General features: G+C 36.3%; 1 protein-coding gene across 1 annotated transcript in view; it reads right to left on the minus strand.

Annotated features, from left to right (window-relative positions):
- The window catches only part of LOC110025594 (CSC1-like protein At4g02900), a gene marked incomplete at its 5' end in the record, with an annotated part of 87,811 nt that overhangs the window by 24,223 nt on the left and 42,265 nt on the right, over positions 1-21,323 (minus strand). Inside the window, 2 exon segments of the mRNA XM_020726154.1 lie at positions 13,458-13,538; positions 13,622-13,741. Coding sequence (XP_020581813.1) covers positions 13,458-13,538; positions 13,622-13,741 — 201 coding nt within the window.

Raw genomic sequence — 21,323 nt, forward strand, 5'->3', positions numbered from 1 at the left:
TGTTTTTTTTTTTTTTTGGTGTCGCGCGAGATAGGTGACGTGATTTTATTGGGTACGCACATGTAATAATCAGACAGTCGGACCTGTAAAACTCAACGTCGCGCGAGATACGTGACGTGATTTTATTGGGTACGCAGGTTCTCCTAAGTGCGTAGTAAGTAGTACTGATGTAATAATCAGACAGTCGGACCTGTAAAACTCAAGGGGGAGCTTCCTGCCCGACAACGACGACCTCAACTTCCTCGTCTGCTCACTAGGGGTCAAATTGCTGGCCGCTCTTCTTCCTGTAGTGCAAGGTGCGCCGCACAGATCACGCACACACCTCTTCCTCAATTCCCTCCTTCGCTCGGGGCTTGACTTCATTGTTATAGAAGAGCTGATCTCCCTTTTCCATCGCTCGAGGCCGATGAGCCTGGTAGGCTTCGCACGTAGGAAAAAATTGCACGAAACTTCCTCTTCGTTCGACTTCTACCCGCAAGCCGTAACGTCGTCTCCTCTACAGATCGGAACCTGCAGGAAGCCTGTAAGCCTGGCCTCCACTCCTCTTATCCTTCCTCCTTATCTCTCTCTCTTTCGTTCTCTCGATCTGTTACAAACGAAGAGATCGGTTTGGTTCTTCAACTCTTAAAAGACGAATGGTACAATCATGACAATTCATCAAACCATTGCTACCATTTCGATTTTTTTATTTATTTAATTATTTTTTTTCCAATTAAAACAATCTCCTCTCCTTATTAAAATTTCATCCTCAAATTTTACAATGTCTGCCAAGTTTCAAATCAATGTAGGGAAACATATGAACCAACCATAAAATGTCATTAAAAGTTTATATCTCGTTCTTTAAAATGAAGTGGATACAATAAAATAAATGTCTTATATAAAAATAACTCAAAAACTGCTCCCATCAACTGAAATAGAGTAATATCACATATGAAGCGAGGAAATATAGCAACAACATGACACACATCCTACGATATGCAATAAAACATAATACTCGTCTATGCTTAGTAGCATGAATATCAACATTAGGTTTTTCAGGCTATACTATTAAGAGAATAAATTCTAGGCCGAACTGATTGTCCTAGTTGAACTTAATGTAGGAGCAGAAGTTGAACACTTTATCTTTCTCTGCCCGCCTACAATCTTCTGTGAAGGCTCCAACTGGTTTTTGTTCTTTTGATGATTTCCGGCCAAGTGAAGGGCAATATCTGGCCATGTGACCATACTGGCGACAATAGTGACATGTATGTGAGCCCAACAAACATTCACCCTTATGCTGGTTTCCACACTTAGCACAAGTAGCTATGGCACTACGAGAACTGTCACCACTGAATCTATCAGAAATGAACTTGAACTTCTTCACATTGAATCCTTCAGATTGATCCACATGCTCTCATGCATCAACACTTCCTCTTATTTATCTCCTTACGCATCTGAATAAGCTGGAAATCAATCTCAACTCATCTAGCCTACTCCAGTAACACTGAATAGTTATCAAATGTCCAAAGGCACCAATGACTGTTTGATCGAATCCTTTGATACCAAAAGAGATCTGTAACATTTCTCTTCTGCATTAGCTATCACATGTGGGGCATACCTTTTTTGTTTCATACTGCATGATGGCCTTTTTCTCCATGCACCAACTTGATGAATTTGTCCTGCATCCATCTTTGAGCGGATAAGGGAACAAACCACTCTTTAAAAAGCTTCACAAACTCTTCCCAACTTATCCTCACATTGGTTATGTCCCGTAACTTGTCTTAACGCTACCCACACAACTGTCTTTCAGTTTCTCCATCCAACACAGATGTAGCTAAAGGTACTCTTCTTTCATCAAGGCACACCATGCTATCTAATATCTTCTCTATCAATTGTAGAGCATACCTTGTCTATTTCATACTGCATGACGGTCTTTTCTCCCTTCACCAACTTGATGAATTCGTCCAACATATGTTTTCAAGTAGATAAGAAAACAACCCTCTCCTTAGCAAGCTCCACGAACTCTTCCTAACTTATCCTCATGTTGGACATGTCCCCTAACTTGTCTTAGCACTGCCCACACAACCACTTTTCGGTTTCTCTATCCAACACAAATGTAGCTAAAGGTATTCTTCTTTTATCAGGGCACGTCATGCTATCTATTATCTTTTCTATCCTCATTAGTCAGTTCTCTGCTCCAATCAGATCTTCAGTTCCCTTGAACAAATATGGACGTGGATCTTGAAATATATTTAAATACTTATCCACTACAACTATATCACTTCCTATAAGCTATGACATAGACTCTTGAATCAACTGAGTCATCGTCGCCATCATCTTGATCAAAACATTTGTATTAACATTAACAAACTGCAGTACTTCTTCATTTCCAACTGGACTTGTCTCTTCTATCGTCTCAGGTGCATCCATTTGCCTGATTAGAATAATTATTTAATTAGTGCTAATTTAAATTTTCAAATTTTATTATAATTAAATTTTCTTGTAATTATCCTACTCGCTTTTTCATCAAGATTGCATTAATTAATCTTAATCCTAAACCTGCTCTGATACCAATTTTGTCATGACCCGACCCAAAGTTTGGACTTAATCAAGGTGTGTGCAGATGGTCGGACGATAAAAACATTAAATTTCTATAAGATTTTATTAATGAAAGAGCCAAAAAATGAATTAAAACAATACAATTAAATTTTACCTCAGTTTTGGTTGTTTATGATGTCTATAAACATTTTCTCGTTTATCATTCATCTTATAATAAATTAATTAAACTTGAAAAGTTAACTAAACACAGCTAGTGAATACTCATGCTTCTGAATTATAGCAATTTAATAAAAAGAGAGACAATCTTCATGTTAAATAAACTGTGTAAAAAAATATAATAACATTTGACAGATTGTACTACCTAACATGATCACTCAAGGGGATTTTAATTATTCACTGTCTTACTATATCATTTACATATAACTATCATTTCTTGATTTGTATAAAACTATCACAGAAGCACTATCTAAAAAATTATACAACTTAACGGTTATCAATATCAATAAATTTTTTTATTTACGTGCACGAGTACCTTAGTATTCACCCGCTATAACCATAAAAAAGTGCTCAATCATAGCCAAATATGCACATACAAGCAACAAAAATAATAAATATCATTTTTATCATATCATTCAATAACCTAAACTATGTATTTAAATGAGATGCAAATATCAGTGACATACACTCAATTTTATCAAATTAAGTTTAAAAGCTAGTAAAATCTATCTAAGCAAGTCATAAAATAAATCAAGTTAGAAGAAATTAAATATTACTATAATTTAAAAGTATAAGCACTCACCTAACCCCTTTTTTTATAATCCTTGTAGCCCCTTAATCCTTGATGTCCTTTATATGGTGTTTAAAAAGGCAAAACATAATATTTTATCACTTCATGATCATGGTGTTTAAAAAGGTAAAACATAATATTTTATCACTTCATGATTTCTCTTACCCAAAAGTCTAAAGTATTTTCCAATTAAATGTTGTTTTAGGTATTAATATATCTTTTAAATTAAAAGATATATAAATAGAACTTACCTCAATTAATTTTATTTGTTTGCTCCTTGATCACCTCTCTTGATTATATTATCAAAATTTGGATTAAACCAAAAATATTATTAATATATTGATATTTAGACATATATATTAAATTGAAATGTAATATGTTAAAATCTTAACTCACCTTAACTTTTCTTCACTACCATCACCCTCTACTCGATCCAAATCTGAAGTTTCGATTGCTAGAATCCTGATTTAATTAAACTTTACTATCAATAATTAATAATTAATAGTTTATTAAATTTATAAAATACTATTATTTAAATCCCTTATCTTAAAAAGACATTTTCGATCTCCCCTTTCTCTAAGGCGGAAGTGTTGTCCCAGAAATGCCATCAAATCTTCCTTAGCAAATTAATGGAGCCTTGGCTGTTCAAAATGGGAGGTCTAATTATTAAAAGTGACAAGGCTACAGTCGTTAACTCTCTACTAGAATTGGTAAAGGAAAAAAAGACGACAACAACAAAATACCATGAGTATAGAGTTTCTCTTTTTAAGGGACCTTAAGAATGTCCTTTTCTTTTCTGCCCATAGAATTGTAACAAAACGACTCATTTTTATGCTAGGATCTCTTTGGATAGGTCTTTCTTTTATGAGGCTCACACTTGTGACCCCGATTTTCTGAGCGTGGTTGACGATGATGCCAACCACGAGGCTTTTTTTTGTAGCTTTTATAGCTCCATTTTGTACTTTTATTTTTATATTAATGCAAATGACACACCCTTCACGGATTCCCCTCTCCCCTTTTCTCAGCTCAACACTTCTCCTACTTCGTGCATAATAAAATCTCACCTTCGACGAGCCTAAACTCAAACAGGGCGCTTCCTGCCCGACAACGATGACCTTGACTTCATCGTCTGCTCGTTAGGGCTCAAATCGCCGACCTCTCTTTTTCCCGTATGCAAGGCGTGCCGCACAGATCATGCACAAGCCTCTTCCTCACTCCCCTCCTTTGCTCGGGGCCCAACTTCAATGTTAACGAAGAGCTTATCACCCTTTTCCACTGCTTGAGGCCGATGAGCGTGGTAGGCTTCACATGATAGGGAAAAACTGCACAAACCTTCCTCGTTCAACTTCTACCAGCAAGCCGTGACATCGTCTCCTCTACAGATCGGAGCCTGCAAAAAAACCTCCACTCCTCTTCTTCCTCTATGTCTCTCTCTCTCGCTCTCTCGATCTATTACGAACGAAGAATTCTTCCTCTATGTCTCTCTCTCTCGCTTCTCTCTCGCTCTCTCGATCTATTACGAACGAAGAGATAGGTTTGGTTCTTCGACTCTTAAAGACGAAAAGGGTTGTCATGACGAATCATCGAACCACTGCCACTATTTCAATTCATTTATTTATTTAGTTATTTATCCAGTTATTATAGAATATCTACAATGTATCATTGCATAACATATCATCATAAATATTTTAAAAGAAGTCAACATGTATTCATACATTTACTTGCATACATTCATCCATAATATGCAAGAATTTTTAAATGCATCAATGTCGAATGTCAAATCACATTAAAACTTTTAGAAGATATTTTTTCTTAAATTAACACAAGATTATTTTATCTAACTTGACAGAGCAGTCCTACAATGAGTTTCCTCGCACTCATCTCAAGCCCATCGCCCTGTATAAACAACTTGGGAATTTATAAGCATTGTAGGAAGAAACTTTTCTCATTTCATAATTAAACCCAAAACATGCCTTATTTGCCAAAACATATCTCGAACAAATTTCTCGGCATAACCGACCGTTCTGAAAGTGTCTATTTTCTCCCCAATTGTTCCTACAACCTCAAAACTCACCTCCCCTTTGCTGATTTCATGTTTAAACTTATTACGAAAGCTCACGAACCACAGTTGATGCTTCTAACATAAGTTTGACGTGTTAGACGGCTACCAAAAAACAAAAAATACAAGAAAAATGAGGCAAAAGTCAAAATGAAAGGGCTAGGAAGGAAAGAAATGTTTCAAATGATGCTAAAGTGAGTTTCATGCTTACATAAATCACCCCGGAGCCTCGAATCACAACTTGCGGCTCCCAAACTTGTCGCTCGCCCCTCTGCTATAATGCAGGGTCACGGGTATCCTTCTGTCGAGCCACTAAAGTAAAGGAGTGGAGAATAAGGGAGAGCGAAGGAAATCAGAAGAGAGGGGAAGAATGCGAAGGCACTGGAGGATCCTATTCAAACAAAACCAGCAAATAAATGTGTGAAGGTTGGTTGGCTACCATGTATATGCGGAAATTAGGGATTTAATTAAGTTTAATTAATTTAATAAAACATATAACTTTCAAATTTTAAATCTTCCATTCTGTTCATAAATCATGCATTGTATTTTATATCGCATTGATCGATTTCATGTATAGAATTTTATAAAAATAAATCGGTTGAAATTCAAGAAATAAAAATTTTGGAATATTTTTAAAATAAATTCTTTACCTGATTTTTGAAATTTGGGTGTTACAATATCTAGGGCGCTCTAAAGAATGATAGTTAAGGAGTTGCATGACGTTGAAAGTCAACTGTAAGAATTTAAAGATAAGGGGTTTATCAGGTCAAGCACCTCACCTTAAGGAGCTTCAGTGCTATTTATGAAGAAGAATGATGGGAAATTAAGAATGTGTATTGACTATAGAGAGTTGAATAAGCTTACAGTTAAAAACAAATATTCGCTACCAATGATTGATGACATGTTTGACAATTCGAATGGGCTTCTTTATTTTCAAATATTAATCTATGGTCAATATCGCTATTTGAGGATTAAAGATGAAGATATAACGAAGAAAGCTTAGGGCTAGATATGAACAGTATGAATTTGTGGTGATGTCATTTGGACTGACTAATGTTTCAACAGTTTTTACAAATCTGATGAATATAATTTTCAAATAATTTTTGGATACTTTTGTAATTTTTTTTATAAACTATATCCTAGTATATTCTAGAGATGAAGTTAACCATACAAATTATTTGCATATTGTTCTATAGGTTTTGAAAGAGATTACACTATATGACAAATTTTCTAAATGTGAATTTTGACTTGAAAGTGTGGTTTTTTTTGGCATATTTTCAGTGGAGAACACATATGTGGACCAGATTAAGATTAAGGTAATTACAAATTGGCCAACATTTACTACTATTATTGAAGTCAGAAGTTTTCTAAGATTGATTGGTAATTACCGGAGATTTATAGAGGTATTTTCACAAATTGTTATGCCACTATCTAACTGAACTCAAAAGACAATGAAGTTAAAATGATCAAATCTTTATAAGGAGGCTTTCTAGAAGCTAAAGATTTATTTAATCTCTGCTCCAGGATTAATGGTTCTTTCAGGTAACATATGGGTTTTAGATTTTTAGTGATCTCTCATTAAAAGGTTTGGGTTGTGTATTTATGCAACAAGGTTGTTTATGTTTCAAGACAACTGAATAACCATGAAAAGAACTATCCTACCCATGACTTGGAGCTAGTTTATTGTTTTCACATTTAAGATTTGACGGCACTACTTATATGGAGTTAGATGTGAGATATTTGTTGATCATCAAAGTTTGAAGTACAGCTTTACTCAGAAAGAATTGAATTTGAGACAAACGTGACGGTGGAATTCATTAAAGGCGATGACTTAGACATAGAATACCACCCATAAAAGGAAAAATATGGTGGCAGATGGATTGAGTAAGAAGGCTTCAGGTAAATTGAACCATGTCTTCACTTAGGAGGAACAATTACTTAAGGATTTTGAGAGGCTAAAATGATCTGTGAATCGTTATGGTAATGACATTATGGTTTATTTTTGTTGTCTGTACAATCACCTTGAGGGGCAGAATCAAAGATTTACTGACTACGGATATCACTGTTAAGAAGATTTTGGATCAAGTCAAGGCTGAAAATTTGGAGAATCATATGTTAGATACGAATGGACCATTGAGATATAAATGTGATATTTATGTTCTAGATACTGATAGTTTGAGATAGAAAATTCTAGAGGCACACTTTTCTAGTTATGCTATTCTCCCAGAGAGTAATAAAATTTATCAAGGCCTCAAAAAAATATTTTGGTGGCCATGATTAAAGAGGAGTGTAGCAGAATTTGTGTTTAGGTTTCCAACATGTCAGTGAGTGAAGGCAGAACATCAACATCCTCGAGGTCAGTTACAACCTTTTCCTATACATGAGTGGAAATGAGAGGAGATTATTATGGACTTTATGATGAGATTACTTAGATCACATTAGAGTCGTGATGTTATTTGAATATTTGTTGACAAATTGACTAAGTTTTCCCATTTTTTCTATATTAGACAGAAAAATCCTACTGAAAAATTGGTTAAATTATAAGTGGATCAAATGCAAGGTTGTCTGGAGTGTCAAAATCTATTTTCTCTTACAGAGATGAAAAATTTACTTCCATATTGTGGAAGAAAATTCAGGAAACTTTGGGCATCATATTAACTTTTAGTACAACCAATCAGAAAAAAAACTATTCAAATTTCAGATGATCTATTAAGGTTATGTATCCTTGATTTTGGTGAGCGATGGGAATTACATATACCCTTGGTAGAATTTGCTTACAATAACAATTATCAAATTATTATTTGGATGACTTCATATGAAGTTTTGTGTGGGAGAAAATTCAGGACACTTTTATGATAAGCTGAAACCAGTGAAAAAAAAGTCGTTGGAAATGTTTTGTTTGATGATGCTACTAAAATTATTAGACTGATCTGAGACAGATTAAAAATAGTGCAAGATAGTATATAAAATATTACAATGCCAAGCATAAAACTGTCGAGTTTGAAGTTGGAGAGTTTGTCTGTATTAAAATTAGTCCTTTGAAGTGTATTCAAAGAATTAAAGACAAGAAATTTATGCTCTAGATATGTAGGCCCATATGAGATTGTGAAGAGGATTGGACATGAGGCTTGTTAATTGGCCTTATTAGCTTATATGCAAGGAGTGCATAATGTATTCCATAATTCTTCACTTAGGAAGTATATTGCAGATGAGCCTCATATAATTATTGTAGATTTAGTGTAGATACAATATGAATTGACATGTATAGAAGAGCCTGAAAAGATATTGAATTATGATTTGAAGAACCTTCGTAATAGAGAAATTCTAATTTTAAAAACTATTTGGAGACATAGATCAAAAAATGAAGTTACTTGGGAGAAAATTTCAAATATTCAAGAAAGATATCCCCAACTCTTCAATTAAGGTATATTTACTTTTATTTCAATATTTTCAAATTTTGAGGGCAAAATTTTTATAAGGATGTGAGATAGTAATAACTGAAATTTTAAAAACAAAAATAATAATTAAAAAAATAAGTGGGATTGAATAATCGTCTCGAAATTTTCACTTAAGGAGGCTCACACAGACGAATTGAGATAGAGAGAAAGAGAGAGCACAACGATATCAAGAGTGGGAGATTGTGAAAAGGAAAAACTTTTTTGCGTGCACTAGCTGATAGGAAGAGAAGAAGGAAGAGGGAAGAAGAAGAAAGAGGAGCAAGGGAAGAAGTCACCACTTGCGTGCAAGGGAGGTTTCGATTCTTACGTGGCTGAAGGAGGAAACCTTAGCCAAGGGAAGAGGAAAAACCATGACATCAAGGAGGAGCCTCATATGCGACATCACTATCGTGTTAAATCTTAGCCAAAGGAAGGAGAGAGGAGATTGGCTCATCGTGCAGCGTTGAAGTGGAGCAGTGCTCAAAGGTAGGAGGAGGAGGCTCGCGTGCGTGCGGGTGGGGATCAAACTGAGTTGTAAGAAGGTGAGTTATTTGATTTTATATAAGTTTTAATTATATAAATTTAATTAATTAAACTATTGGGACTTTTGAAGGTTGACCTCTTTGATGGGAGACATGTGATGATACAATTATCTAAAGTGGAAGACTATGTCAAAATATTTTCCAAAAAGTTTATGAAAATAGATGGGAAATATATGAAACTGCTTAAGTGGTCTCCTGAATTTGACCCTAACCAAGAACCACCTATAGTTCCAATATGGTTTAAACTACCTGGCCTAAAGTTCGACTACTTCAATCACCAAGTCCTCTATTCTATGAAATTGGATACACCCACTTTAAATATAATCAGGCCTTTGGTTGCAAGAATTCTTGTTGAAAGGGATATCACACTCTCTGATGTGAACGAAATATGGCTTGGTACTGCCCACAATGGGTATTGGCAGTCAATTATTGCATAACAAAAAACATACTACTGCAATCATTGTAAATTGTCTGGGCACACCCCTGTCAAATGCTTCAGGCTTCACCCGCATTTGAGATCGGTAGGTCCTAACAACATCATCTATGTGAAGGAAAATATAATGTACACTGTTAATCTTCCAGAAATGTTGAATGAAAATCTGACTCATAAGGCTACTCCTCACCAACCAGATCAGCAGCTTTCGTCTACCGTTGTTGAGGCAGTTCTTCCTCAGATCACAAATACTATGAATTTTGTTATAGCATATGTCAGTCGCACTATCTTGGAACCACCTATTGTGAGAGAAGAGAGTACTCAAGTTCTCACAGAAGTTCTATAGGAGTGTCATGATCAAGGTGTGTTGCAAGCTGAGTAAAATCAGTAGTTTACGAATCAACATACCCCCCTGGGTGAGCTCTCCATCGAAGATCCACCTATTGTTCAAACGGGACTACCTCTGGCAGATGATTGACGGGTTTACAAATCTAGGAAGAAGAAAAATGAATGTTAAATCTCAGTAATTCTTAGGATGACTTCCTCATAGTTTCAGGCAGAAGCCCACATCTTAGTATGTTGCTGGACTCCCTACCTAGATGCAGGGGAAGGAGAAGCGGTAAATTCACCATGATTAGGAGTTTTTTTCTTTTTTTTTTATATATTTTTGGGGATTTTGTGTGGTTTATGTCTTTTTTGAGTAAGTTGTAATCCCTGTGAGTGGGTTCTTTGTACCCACTCACTAAAACATTTGTATCCTCTCTTTTATATCAATGAATTTTGTCTTTTCAAATATATATATATATGTGTGTGTGTGTGTGTGTGTGTGTGTGTGTGTGTGTGTGTGTGTGTGTGTGTTGTGTGATAGACTCAAAAAATTTAAAATATGCAGAAAACAAATAGCTAGGGACGAACCAGTTTAGTGCTACCACTTCCACTAGTTTTAGGTGCGGAGTCAGATAACAAACTTTGAAGTGTTGTGTCATTGCCAGGAGTAACCAAAGTATCATCTATTAAGTTTTCAAGTTTGAGTGTGTCAGCCTTCTTCTTTCGCCGAGAAGTGTAAACCTATCATGCTTCATCTGAAAACTTGCTCATGTGATCCTCGATCTGATTAGAACCACAGTAGAAGGAAAGATAGTCGTTGTCACAACGATATGCTCCAGTGTATGTGAAATGTGAATTATCACTTCTGCACTTGATGCTTCCTGAATAGGAGCTGCGAGGCTATCCTGACTTTTGGTCCAAACATTATCCCTTATAGTATGGACAGGAGAAGGGTTCCCAAGAGCAGACACCATTCCCTGTCTTGTGGTGATTCCCTTCTAAGGTTGGTTGTCATCAGGTTTGCTGGGAGGGCGTTCAAGCACGTGGGGTGTACTAACAGCATGTTCCTGCTTTTGACTATTGGTTCTCAACTATGGATGAAATCTGAAACATTTCTTTTGCGGGTGTCCAAATATCTTGCAGTGCCTGCAGTAGTAAGGTTTTTGTTCCATAATGATTTTTTGTCAATAACCATTGTGAGCAGAGCCAAGTCAGACTTCTTCTACATCTGGTAGTGTAATATCCATTTCAATCCAAATCCTTGCAATAGAGGACATTGAGAAATGAATTATAAATGTGTCTACCCGCAAAGGTTTTCCAAGGATAGTCTCAATTGCATATAAGATAGGTAGGTCACAGAATTGAAGCTTGAGTTCAAGTAATGAGAACCAGATAGGGGCAAATGAGGGTTTTTAACTAACTGAGATCAAAATCAGGGGTCCATTTGAGCAATTTCATATGATTGCCCTCGATTGTGATGATTTTTTTTTGAAAAAATCCTTGTGTAATTTTATTTTATGCTCAGTTGCATCATAACATATCTTCCATTGAAAAGACACACCTGCCATACCCCAACTAGTTTGAAATCTTCAAAAACCTTTCTGATAATCTTTATCTTAGGGAGACCTAATTAGAACTTTCAAACTAGTAAAAATTTATATTTTTCTGCACGGGTTGAAATTTCAGCGTCAGAGAAGAAAAGTGCTGGTTTGCCCGCCTTTTTCTCAACTTTTTTTTGATGAGATTGCAATCTCCATGTTCTGCAACAGAATCATGATACAACTACGGGAACATTGGACTATCCACAAGTTGGAAAGAGGAGCTGCATTTCTGAACCACTGTAGCATATGAGATTGCAATCTCCATGTTCTGCAACAAAATCATGATACAATTGCGGGAACATTGGACTATCCACAAGGTGGAAAGAGGAGCTGCATTTCTGAACCACTGTAGCATTGGAAGATTTGGCGGGATTATCACTGGCGAGTGCGGCGGTGTAGGAAAACCCTAAGGCCATTAGCGTGAAGCACAGCAGAATGTCGCAGCTTGCCGACAGCCGCCAACGAACGGGATGCGAGATGAAGCAAACGTGAAAATGTCGTCTGTCTTCGAGCATGACAAACGGGACGCGAAACGAAGCAGACGTGAAAATGCTATCCGTCTTCGAGCACGACGAATGGGATGCGAGACAAAGCAAACGTGAAAATGTTGTCCGTCTTCAAGCACGACGAACGGGACACGAGACGAAGCAGACGCGAAACTGTCGTCCGTTTTCGAGCAACGAGACGAGACGAAGCAGACAATGAATCGCTGCGACCAGACGCAATCGCTGCGACAGACAGAGAAACCGCTGCGACCAGACAAAGTAGACGGCGAAAGCGTAGCAGACGCTAGGGTTCGCCATAAGGCGAAACCCTAGCAGAGCAGAAAGACGACCCATCCGCTTGATATATATATATATATATATATGCTCACACGCATGTGGTGAATAAATCTGCAAACCATTTAATCTAGAGCACTGTTCAGCTCTTATGGCTTTTATGGACCAACTATTATGCTTTCTTATGGCTGGATTCTTTTTGTTATAATGTTTCTTTTAAGTTGTTCTAATCTACCTTCTGGCTGGGAGGTAACTACCTTGTCATGATTAAAAGAAGGTTCACCATCAACGCTTAAGGCTTACTAAACTTATCAATATGGCAACTTTACACTCGGATATTCTCCAAATTATAGCCTGATTGGAGCAGTTGCGCCTTTTATAAAGACAAATGTAAATCTGTTATGAGGAACTCATCTTTTATAAAATGTGCTGTGTATCATAATTTTTTTTTTCTAAAGAAATTGAAAAGCATTTTTACAACTACTGCATTCTAACATGATTGTAAATAATTGTTTTCCACAAAAATTTCTAAGAAGTGAAAAGTAGTAACTAAACAGATTTGCAGCAACAATTGAAAAGGTAAAACAGCAAAAAAGTTTCCCAAAGCAGACAATTAGTTAACTAACAATGACTTCGGCTAGTAAAAAGGGCCTTTTAAATATGATAGTTAATAGTCATGGTGGTCTGAAGCAGCTTCACCCTTGGGGAAAGAGGCTATTAATAAACAAACAATGTTTCTTCTAGCTAAGATTTTCCCCATGGCTCCTTCTCCACAAAACAAAAAAGAAAGCAGTTCAAAATTTTGCGATGTGTTCTAGTGAAATATATATTCCTCTTTTATGAAATAGTAGAAATCAGCAAGATACGAGCGCTTAAGCCAAACCAACTATAGAAGATAATAACTATGAGAGTAGCGCCGTTCATCTACTTCCAGACAAAAATGACAAGACTTACTTTGTTTAATAGGTCTTCTATCTTAGCAGCATAGTAGTCGATAGCATCCACAGACGTTCCCCATAAACCCCAGAATCCAGTCTGCAATATTTTAGAAGATCATATACTTACGTTGATAAAGACTAAAGGAAGTTTAAAAAATGTCATCAGAGGCTATAACGAACCTTGGTTTTTGGCCTTGATGCAGATTTTCTTCTGTATTTATTTTCATAATAATCAAGCCAGTTTTGTAAACTTCTCCTCTTATCAACTATTCTTGAGAGGTTGTTTGCATTATACACAACCTGTAGTTAGTTAAGAACACGATTGAAATTTAGCTCCAATTTATTTTAAAAGAGAATAAGAAAATTCACACAGGGGAACCTATGATCTTAAAAATAGAGCAAGCCGAACATTACTTCACAAGAAAAAATGAACAGAAATGAAAATCCGTTTGATACTTCACGGTCATTCAGCAATGGAGATTGGCTATTCTTAAAGAGTAACATTTTTTTGAGGAGGTAGGTTCCACTAAGGGCCTGTTTGGGGCAACTGTAACGTATCCAACTTATCCAACTTATTCAGATAAGCAGCTTATCCCGATAATCTGCTGATTCGGATAAGCTGGTTGGCTGTTTCATTTTTGTGTTTGGAAAACAGTTAATTTGCAATTGTTTTATGGATAAATGACTATTCTGCCCCTGATCCGAATAATGCTACTTTCGATTGAATATAAGAGCCAAATCATCGAATTTGGAGAATAAGGAAACAAATTCAAATTAAAATAAATGGCCTGAAACCAACTTCCACAGTAAAGAATAAGTAGAGAGATAATATTGTATAATATAACATGATAGTAAAGAGGAAAGTACTATAAAAGCAAGGCCATCAAATTTATCAAAAAAAAGTACAGTGACTATGATATAGAAAAATTCACAAAGATTGATTCATAACCCAAAGAGCTAAAGTAATGGTTAATGATGACGTTAAAGTTGACAGTAATCTCAAAAATATTGGACGAACAAAGATGATAGCCCTTTCGAGCATTTAAGTAATACAAAGTATATTCCAAATATGCATAACCATACTACTTTCTAAATTACTATCCAAAGTTGTCCTTAAAATTTCAACTCCATTTAAAAAAATTATATTGATGAGAGCTAATGAATCAATTTATTGAAACATGTTAAATAGTTCGAGTAAATGGGCTGAAACTATTTCATTTAAAAAAAAGTTGGCCATTATGAATGTTAGTATAAAGTTAACCATTATAAAGCTCATTTCCTGCTGTGGTTATCTTCATGATAAGAAAATTGCAATTCTCACATAGGGTTTCTGTTGAGGATTTTTTTTCTTCTGATGCATTTAATTTAAATAAAAATGGATGTGAAAGGCAAGCTCTGTGGGAAACAAGCCTTTAATTTAAGAAGCTTAGTATATGAAATGAGTAAACAGGGGAGGGAAAAAGCTCAAGACAAGAAGAAAATCCACAAATAAAGGCAAGAATACTTAATTGAACATTCTTAGAGATCATTCTAGTAAATAAGCACTCTCTAATAATATGAAATCCAGTACCCTAACCAAATAGTAAAGGGAAATTTACATATATACCATTCAATTGTTGATGGGCTTCTCTGTCACCACCGCCTTCCAAAGAAGCAATTCCACGAGCAAGGGGGTCACCTTCTTGAAGCCACCAAGGTGCGAGTGGGCAAAGGCCTTGGATTTGTCCTCAAATTGCGTCAATGTATAAATTTCCTTTACGTTTGCTGCAGTGCAAGAAATGGGTGGGAGGAAGGGAGAGAAAGACGAGGGTTACGGGTAGGAGTGGAGTGAAAAAGAAGATATAAGAGAGTTTCTGAGATCGTTGTAAGCCGCAATACCATAGTTGCCTTCCCAGCTAGCTCCAATTGCGGCTGCAGGGTTTCAGACTCAAAAGGAGGGTGAAGGGGAAGGTAGGTGATGGCTTCGGGTGAAACCTGAGAGGAGGAGAGAGAGATCGAGCGAGAGAGGAGACGAACAACTTCAAAGGGCACAGGAGGAATAACGGTCGAAACACGGGCCGCGGGGTCGATCCCGCGGCCCCGTTTATTAAGGAATGAAAAACGGCATTTTTGAATAAGTTTCTCCAACACACAAAACAAATGACGGGGCAGCGTTCTCAAAACGCCGCCCGCACTTATAAGCTGCCCCAAACACACCCTAAATCGTGGCTTCATGACCGTGTCATGGAAGTCAAACTACTTAATTGTGGCCTCATGACAATGTCATGGAAGTGAAACTAATTAGAGAATGCTGTAGGGTAGAAATGACCAGATCTCCAAAGTCAGAGAACAATGAAATAGTCATTTGAGTAGTTTTCATGGCATATGGTTGTCAATTGATACACTTAGGTGATGGGTTTCGTGACATGATGAAATGATCCATTTAGGTGTTATACTAGCTGACAAATTGCGATACAAAAAGAATTTGTATGATGCAAGACGTCTTAAGATCTAGGTTTAATAATGCAACTTAGGAATGAGCAGCACGTTAATGAAAATATATAAAAAAAATCACAAAATAGATGGCAACTTACCAACTCTTTACTTTAAAAAGAGTTGGTCATTGTTAATGTAAAAATAGCAAAGATGTTTCTGTCATTCCAAAGAATAATTTAATAGTGTCCAAAATTTGCAGCTTCACAAGAAAATAATAAAAATATATAAAATTTAATAATGCTCGAACACCACATTACGAAAAGAAAAAAATCTAGTATGCATAATACTTGACAAGTTTTCAACTGAACAAAACTGATCGCCAAACAAATTAATAGAAAGAACAAAATGAAAAAAAACCCAAAGGAAGATTTAGGCTTTTGGCCAGTGCAAGAAGACTTACCTTCAATATTAGTCGTTAAGACTTGCAAAATGCTCAAAAAATATATATCGAACTAGTACGTAGATAATGATTAATGAAAATTAGGATTTTATTTTAAATTTCAACAATCAATAACTTTTACACATTTCAATGGTTCTAGTTATAGCTCACAAAAAATCCTAATAAGACATTTCTCATAATACTCTAATCTCCACTCAAAAACTAGAACTTTCATTTCTCCTTGCACATAAGCAATAAGAGTCAAGTTAATGCCTCAGAATTTCCACGCATTTATATCCATAAAAACGAAGCTAGATGTGACAAGGCATTGTATGAAACAATGAGATGCAATAAATTAGTCGCAATGAGGAAATAATAAGAGGTCTGGGATTACAATAAATCAAGGCTTCTCCAAGGAATTCGAGACTAAGGCGCGTTTGGGGTAGCCTTTTTGCTGCGGCAAGTTTTGAAAACACTAAAATCGTTGTTTGAAAATCATGGTGCGCAGCTTATCCTAATAATTTCTTTCAAACCCACATCGCGAGTTTTTTCACATGGCTATTACTTCGCTGCCCTGGGTGATTCCTCTCGCGCCTCTCCTCTACCCCACTCCTCTCGTGCATCTCTGCCCTAGGTTACTCCTCACCCTCTCTCGTGGTGGGAAAATGGCTGCCCCGCTCCTCTTTCTCCTCTCTGGCGTCTCTGCCCAGGCTAATTCCTCTCCTCTGCCCTACTCCCCTTTCCTCTCTGGCGTCTTTCCCTTAGTAATTTCTCCTCCTCTTTAGCGATGGGAAAATGGCTTCATTGCCTTCTTCGTTGGTTCCCCTTGTTCTTCGTTGTCCTCTGGTAATTTCTACCCTCTCTTTTGCCATTATGCACTTCGGTTTTTGTCGTTTGTGGTTTTAAGCCGTGTGTAAATTTCTCTTGTCGGGTTGTAGCTATGCTCTATAGAAAAATAACGAGTTTGTGCTTTCAGAAAGGGGTAATGCCCAATTGCATTTATTTTTTTTGTGAAATTTGAATCTCTGTGGTCTTTGTGGTTTGGCCCTTTAGTTTTTAAGATTTTGGCCCTTTTCTCTTTGTGGTTTCTGGTGATGATGTCTGTGGTTTGTGTCTTTCTTCAATGGAGAAATTGAAGTATTCATTATAGTGCATTGATTCAGGCTTGCTTTTTGAGATTTGTGGTTTTTCTGTGACATTTGGAGGTTGTCGGCAATGGTATGTTGGTGGCTATTAGTGTTTTGCGGTCATTGTCTATGTGGATGGCTATTAGTTTGTGGCTTTTTTGTATATGATGGGTTGTTATTGGTATTTTACAGCTATTGACTATGATGGTTTGCTATTGGTGGTTGGTGGTGTTTTATTTGGTGGTGTATTGCTCCTAATGATATTTTGGTGATGGCGGTGGTGGCGTTGGCGGCGGTGGTGGCGATGGTGGCGTTGGCGGCGGTGGTGGCGGTGGTGTGTTGGTGTTAATGATATGGGTTGGTGATGTGTTGGTGTTGATGATATGGTGGTGGTGGTAGTGTTGGCGTTAGTGTATTGGTTGTGATGATGTTGTGGTAGGGTCTATCGGTGTTGATGATGTGGTGGTGGTGTTGGTGTTTAGTGTATTGGTTGTGATGATATTGTGGTAGGGTCTGTCGGTGTTGATGATGTGGTGGTGGTGGTAGCGTTGGCGTTTAGTGTATTGATTGTGATAATGTTGTGGTAGGGTCTGTCGGTGTTGAAGATGTGTTTAAGGTTGGTTGTGATGGCGTGGTGGGAGTGGTTTGTTGATGTTGATGATATGATGGTAGTAATAATGTTTGTGTTTAGTATGTTGGTTGTGATAATGTTGTGGCTGTGGTCTATCAGTGTTAATGATGTGGCAGTGGCGGCGGTGGTGGTATGTTTGTTGTGTTGGTGTGTTGATGGTAGTTTGTTGGTTGTGACGATGGGGTGGTAGTGGTATATTTGTGATGATGATGTGGTTTTGTATAGATGGTTAATGTTTGGGAGTGGTGATGGTGGTGGCAGTGATGGTGTTCCAGATGTTTCTTTTGTGTTACCTTTCCAAGTTGTGGAATTTTTAGAGAGGCTTCATGTTTTCATGAGAAAACCTTATATTCTCTGCCACACATTTATGTCGCACAATTTTTTTCATGTTAGTGGTTGTCATGGTTAGATAAAAGAAATTGGTTTGTCTATCATGTGAGATAAAGAAATGAAGCTAATTTAAAGTGGTGGAATTGAAAAACAGACCAATAACCTATTTTAACAAAGAATGATGTTAGAATATAATAAAAAAGATCAAGGACAACACAGGAAGGGAATATGATATAATGCAATTGAAAAAAAAGTGGGATCAGTAAAAAAATGACTAGAAAATACGAATAGAGTTAAAGCGAGGATCCACAGAGTTGGGTTGAGATCCAGCAAAGTGAACCATTGATGCTTCAGAAAAATGGTGAGCCAAGAGATTGAAGGTGAGAATTTATGAAACGTCCACTCCACCTTTTTTTTTACAATTACATCAACATATCAATTAATCCATTAATTTGTAGTTTGTGCCAAATTTCAAAAAAATTATGTTAACGAACATTGACGCTGGACTTGAAGAAAAGTTGGATCATATGTTTGGTAGAGTCGTGACCATGGGTGACCATGCATGGGCACCAAGCGAGAGAGAATTTGTTGGCAGAATTGAGCATGTAGATGTCGAGCAAAGTGCTGACTCCAACGAAGGCCCAAACCATAAACTCAATGCAGTTGAATCTACTAGTCGATTCAAACGTCCAAGGGTTGACAAAAAAAAATGAAGAAGTTTTCATTAGAAATCATATTTCACAATTAGTTATTTCATCCACCAATAACTCTTAGCACATCACGTGCAACTTCAATTCAATAAGGAATACAAGTTATGGAAAAAACTCTAGAAATTTTACGAGGACATGAAGTTGCTAGAAAACCTGACCAGGGGAGAGTTCTTCATGTCGATGGCTCCTCGCCATAGGATTAATTACTTAAGTTATTTCCACGACAACCAGGGTGCTTGAATTTTATTTTATTTGTTGAACACAAATTAAGTTTGATTTTTATGGAGACATTATTTATGCTACTTTCATTATGCTTGAATTTTATTTTGTTTTATTTGTTGGACATCTTTATAGGCAGAACAACCTTTCATTGCTTTTGGAATTTTAGTTTTCATTGTTTTTTTTTAATGCAGCTCTTGCTAATTCGGTGTTATTTATGTGTTAGCTGCATAAAAAATGAATAACATTGATAGAGAAAGACACAAAAGAAGAATTGTGGTTCTATTATGCTTAAGGTATGAATATTATAAATCATATATTGCTCGCTCTCCTTGCATGACATTCACATACATAAACGACAAATGGATTGGCGAGTTGGTTGTGGGTCACCAGACAAGATTTTACAATATGTTTTGTATGAGACACAACCCATATGCATTAGTCTGTTAGAAGAACAACACAAGAATCATGGACTTCATGACTACTCTGGGATGACTTCAAGAGAGGTGTTAGTCATAACTCTTTATACTTTAGCAGAGAATAAGCCTATCAGGAAGTCATGAAGCGATTCTAACACTCATTATAAATAACTAGTAGGTATTTTTCGGTTGGTATGGATGCTCTCACCAGCTTATCCTAAAAAATTATAAGACCTGAAAAACCCTACATTTCAAAACACCCCTGCTATATGTCATATTTCAAGGTAGATTTCTGTCTCCATCTGCTTCTAAATTTACTGTGGTAACCATAATATCTTAATTAAATGACCTAAGACAGTATTGGAGCAATTAATGGAACACATGTGTCTAACAAAGAAAAAATTGCATATATTGGACGTTATGGGTCACCAACACAAAACATTATGTTTGTACATGATTTCAATATGTACTTCACTTTTGTGATGGTCAGATAGGAAGGAAGCACCTACGGTAGTTGTATATTCAAATGTCACATGAACTCACAAATACAACTTTTTGAAACTACCTCCTAGTGTGCTTGAATATGAATAAATGAAATATTTATTGCATTACAATACTAACGACTAAACTTACAATAGGAAAATATTATTTGATTGATATTGGATATTCATTACAAAAGGATATCTCAAGCTATTCCCTGATACAAAATATCATATTTCAGATTTTAAAAGAGCCAACAATGTAGAGCTTGGGTAGAACGAAAATGTTTAACAAGATGCACTCATGTTTACATGGTATTATTAAAAGGACATTTGGGGTTGGAAAAAAAGAAAAAGGTTGTTTTGTGTGATATACTCACCTAAGCTTTCAACAAAAAAGTGAAGATTGTGGTTGCTACGATGGCTCTCCACAACTACATTCGTCGGAATCTTTCACATAGTGATATTAATTTAAATAATATAGATTAAGAACAATCACATGTCCACGTCAAATCATACGAATATCGCCTAAGCCAGTCAATATCACAAGTTGAATCTGATTTACATGACTATTGTACACAAGATGGGAAGGTGCTGGAGATGATGGAGTTGAGAGAGCAAATTACAAGTGCAATAGTTAATGGGTGAAAGACTTTTGTACGCTACATTTTCTTTGGTTGTGTAATGCATTGGAAAACCAATTATTGCTTTTTGTAATGATGTTATATTCAATAATGTTCATATGAAATTTCAATTTAGTGCAAATTGCTTTTTTAATTCTTCTCTCACATGGATGGTCTCTAGCAACCGTGGGATTAATAGTTTTTTTTCTTGTGTGAGTGTGTTTTTTTAAGTTTATGATGACATAAATGATCTTAGGGGTTCTTCTGGATAGTCTTTATGGTGATATGGTGTTGTTACACAAATGAGCTTGGTATTATATGATTTAAGGGCAACCAAGAACCCCTTATTTTTTAGTCAAATGACAGTTAGGATTTTTCTGGATGGCCTTTTGTGGTGATATGATTTTGTGACACATGAGAGCATGATTTTACGTGGTTAAAGGCAACAAATATCCATTTTTTATCCGGTCATATGATTGTCAGGGTATTT

Source organism: Phalaenopsis equestris, unplaced genomic scaffold, assembly GCF_001263595.1.
Source record: "Phalaenopsis equestris unplaced genomic scaffold, ASM126359v1 Scaffold000311, whole genome shotgun sequence".
Taxonomy (NCBI): domain Eukaryota; kingdom Viridiplantae; phylum Streptophyta; class Magnoliopsida; order Asparagales; family Orchidaceae; genus Phalaenopsis; species Phalaenopsis equestris.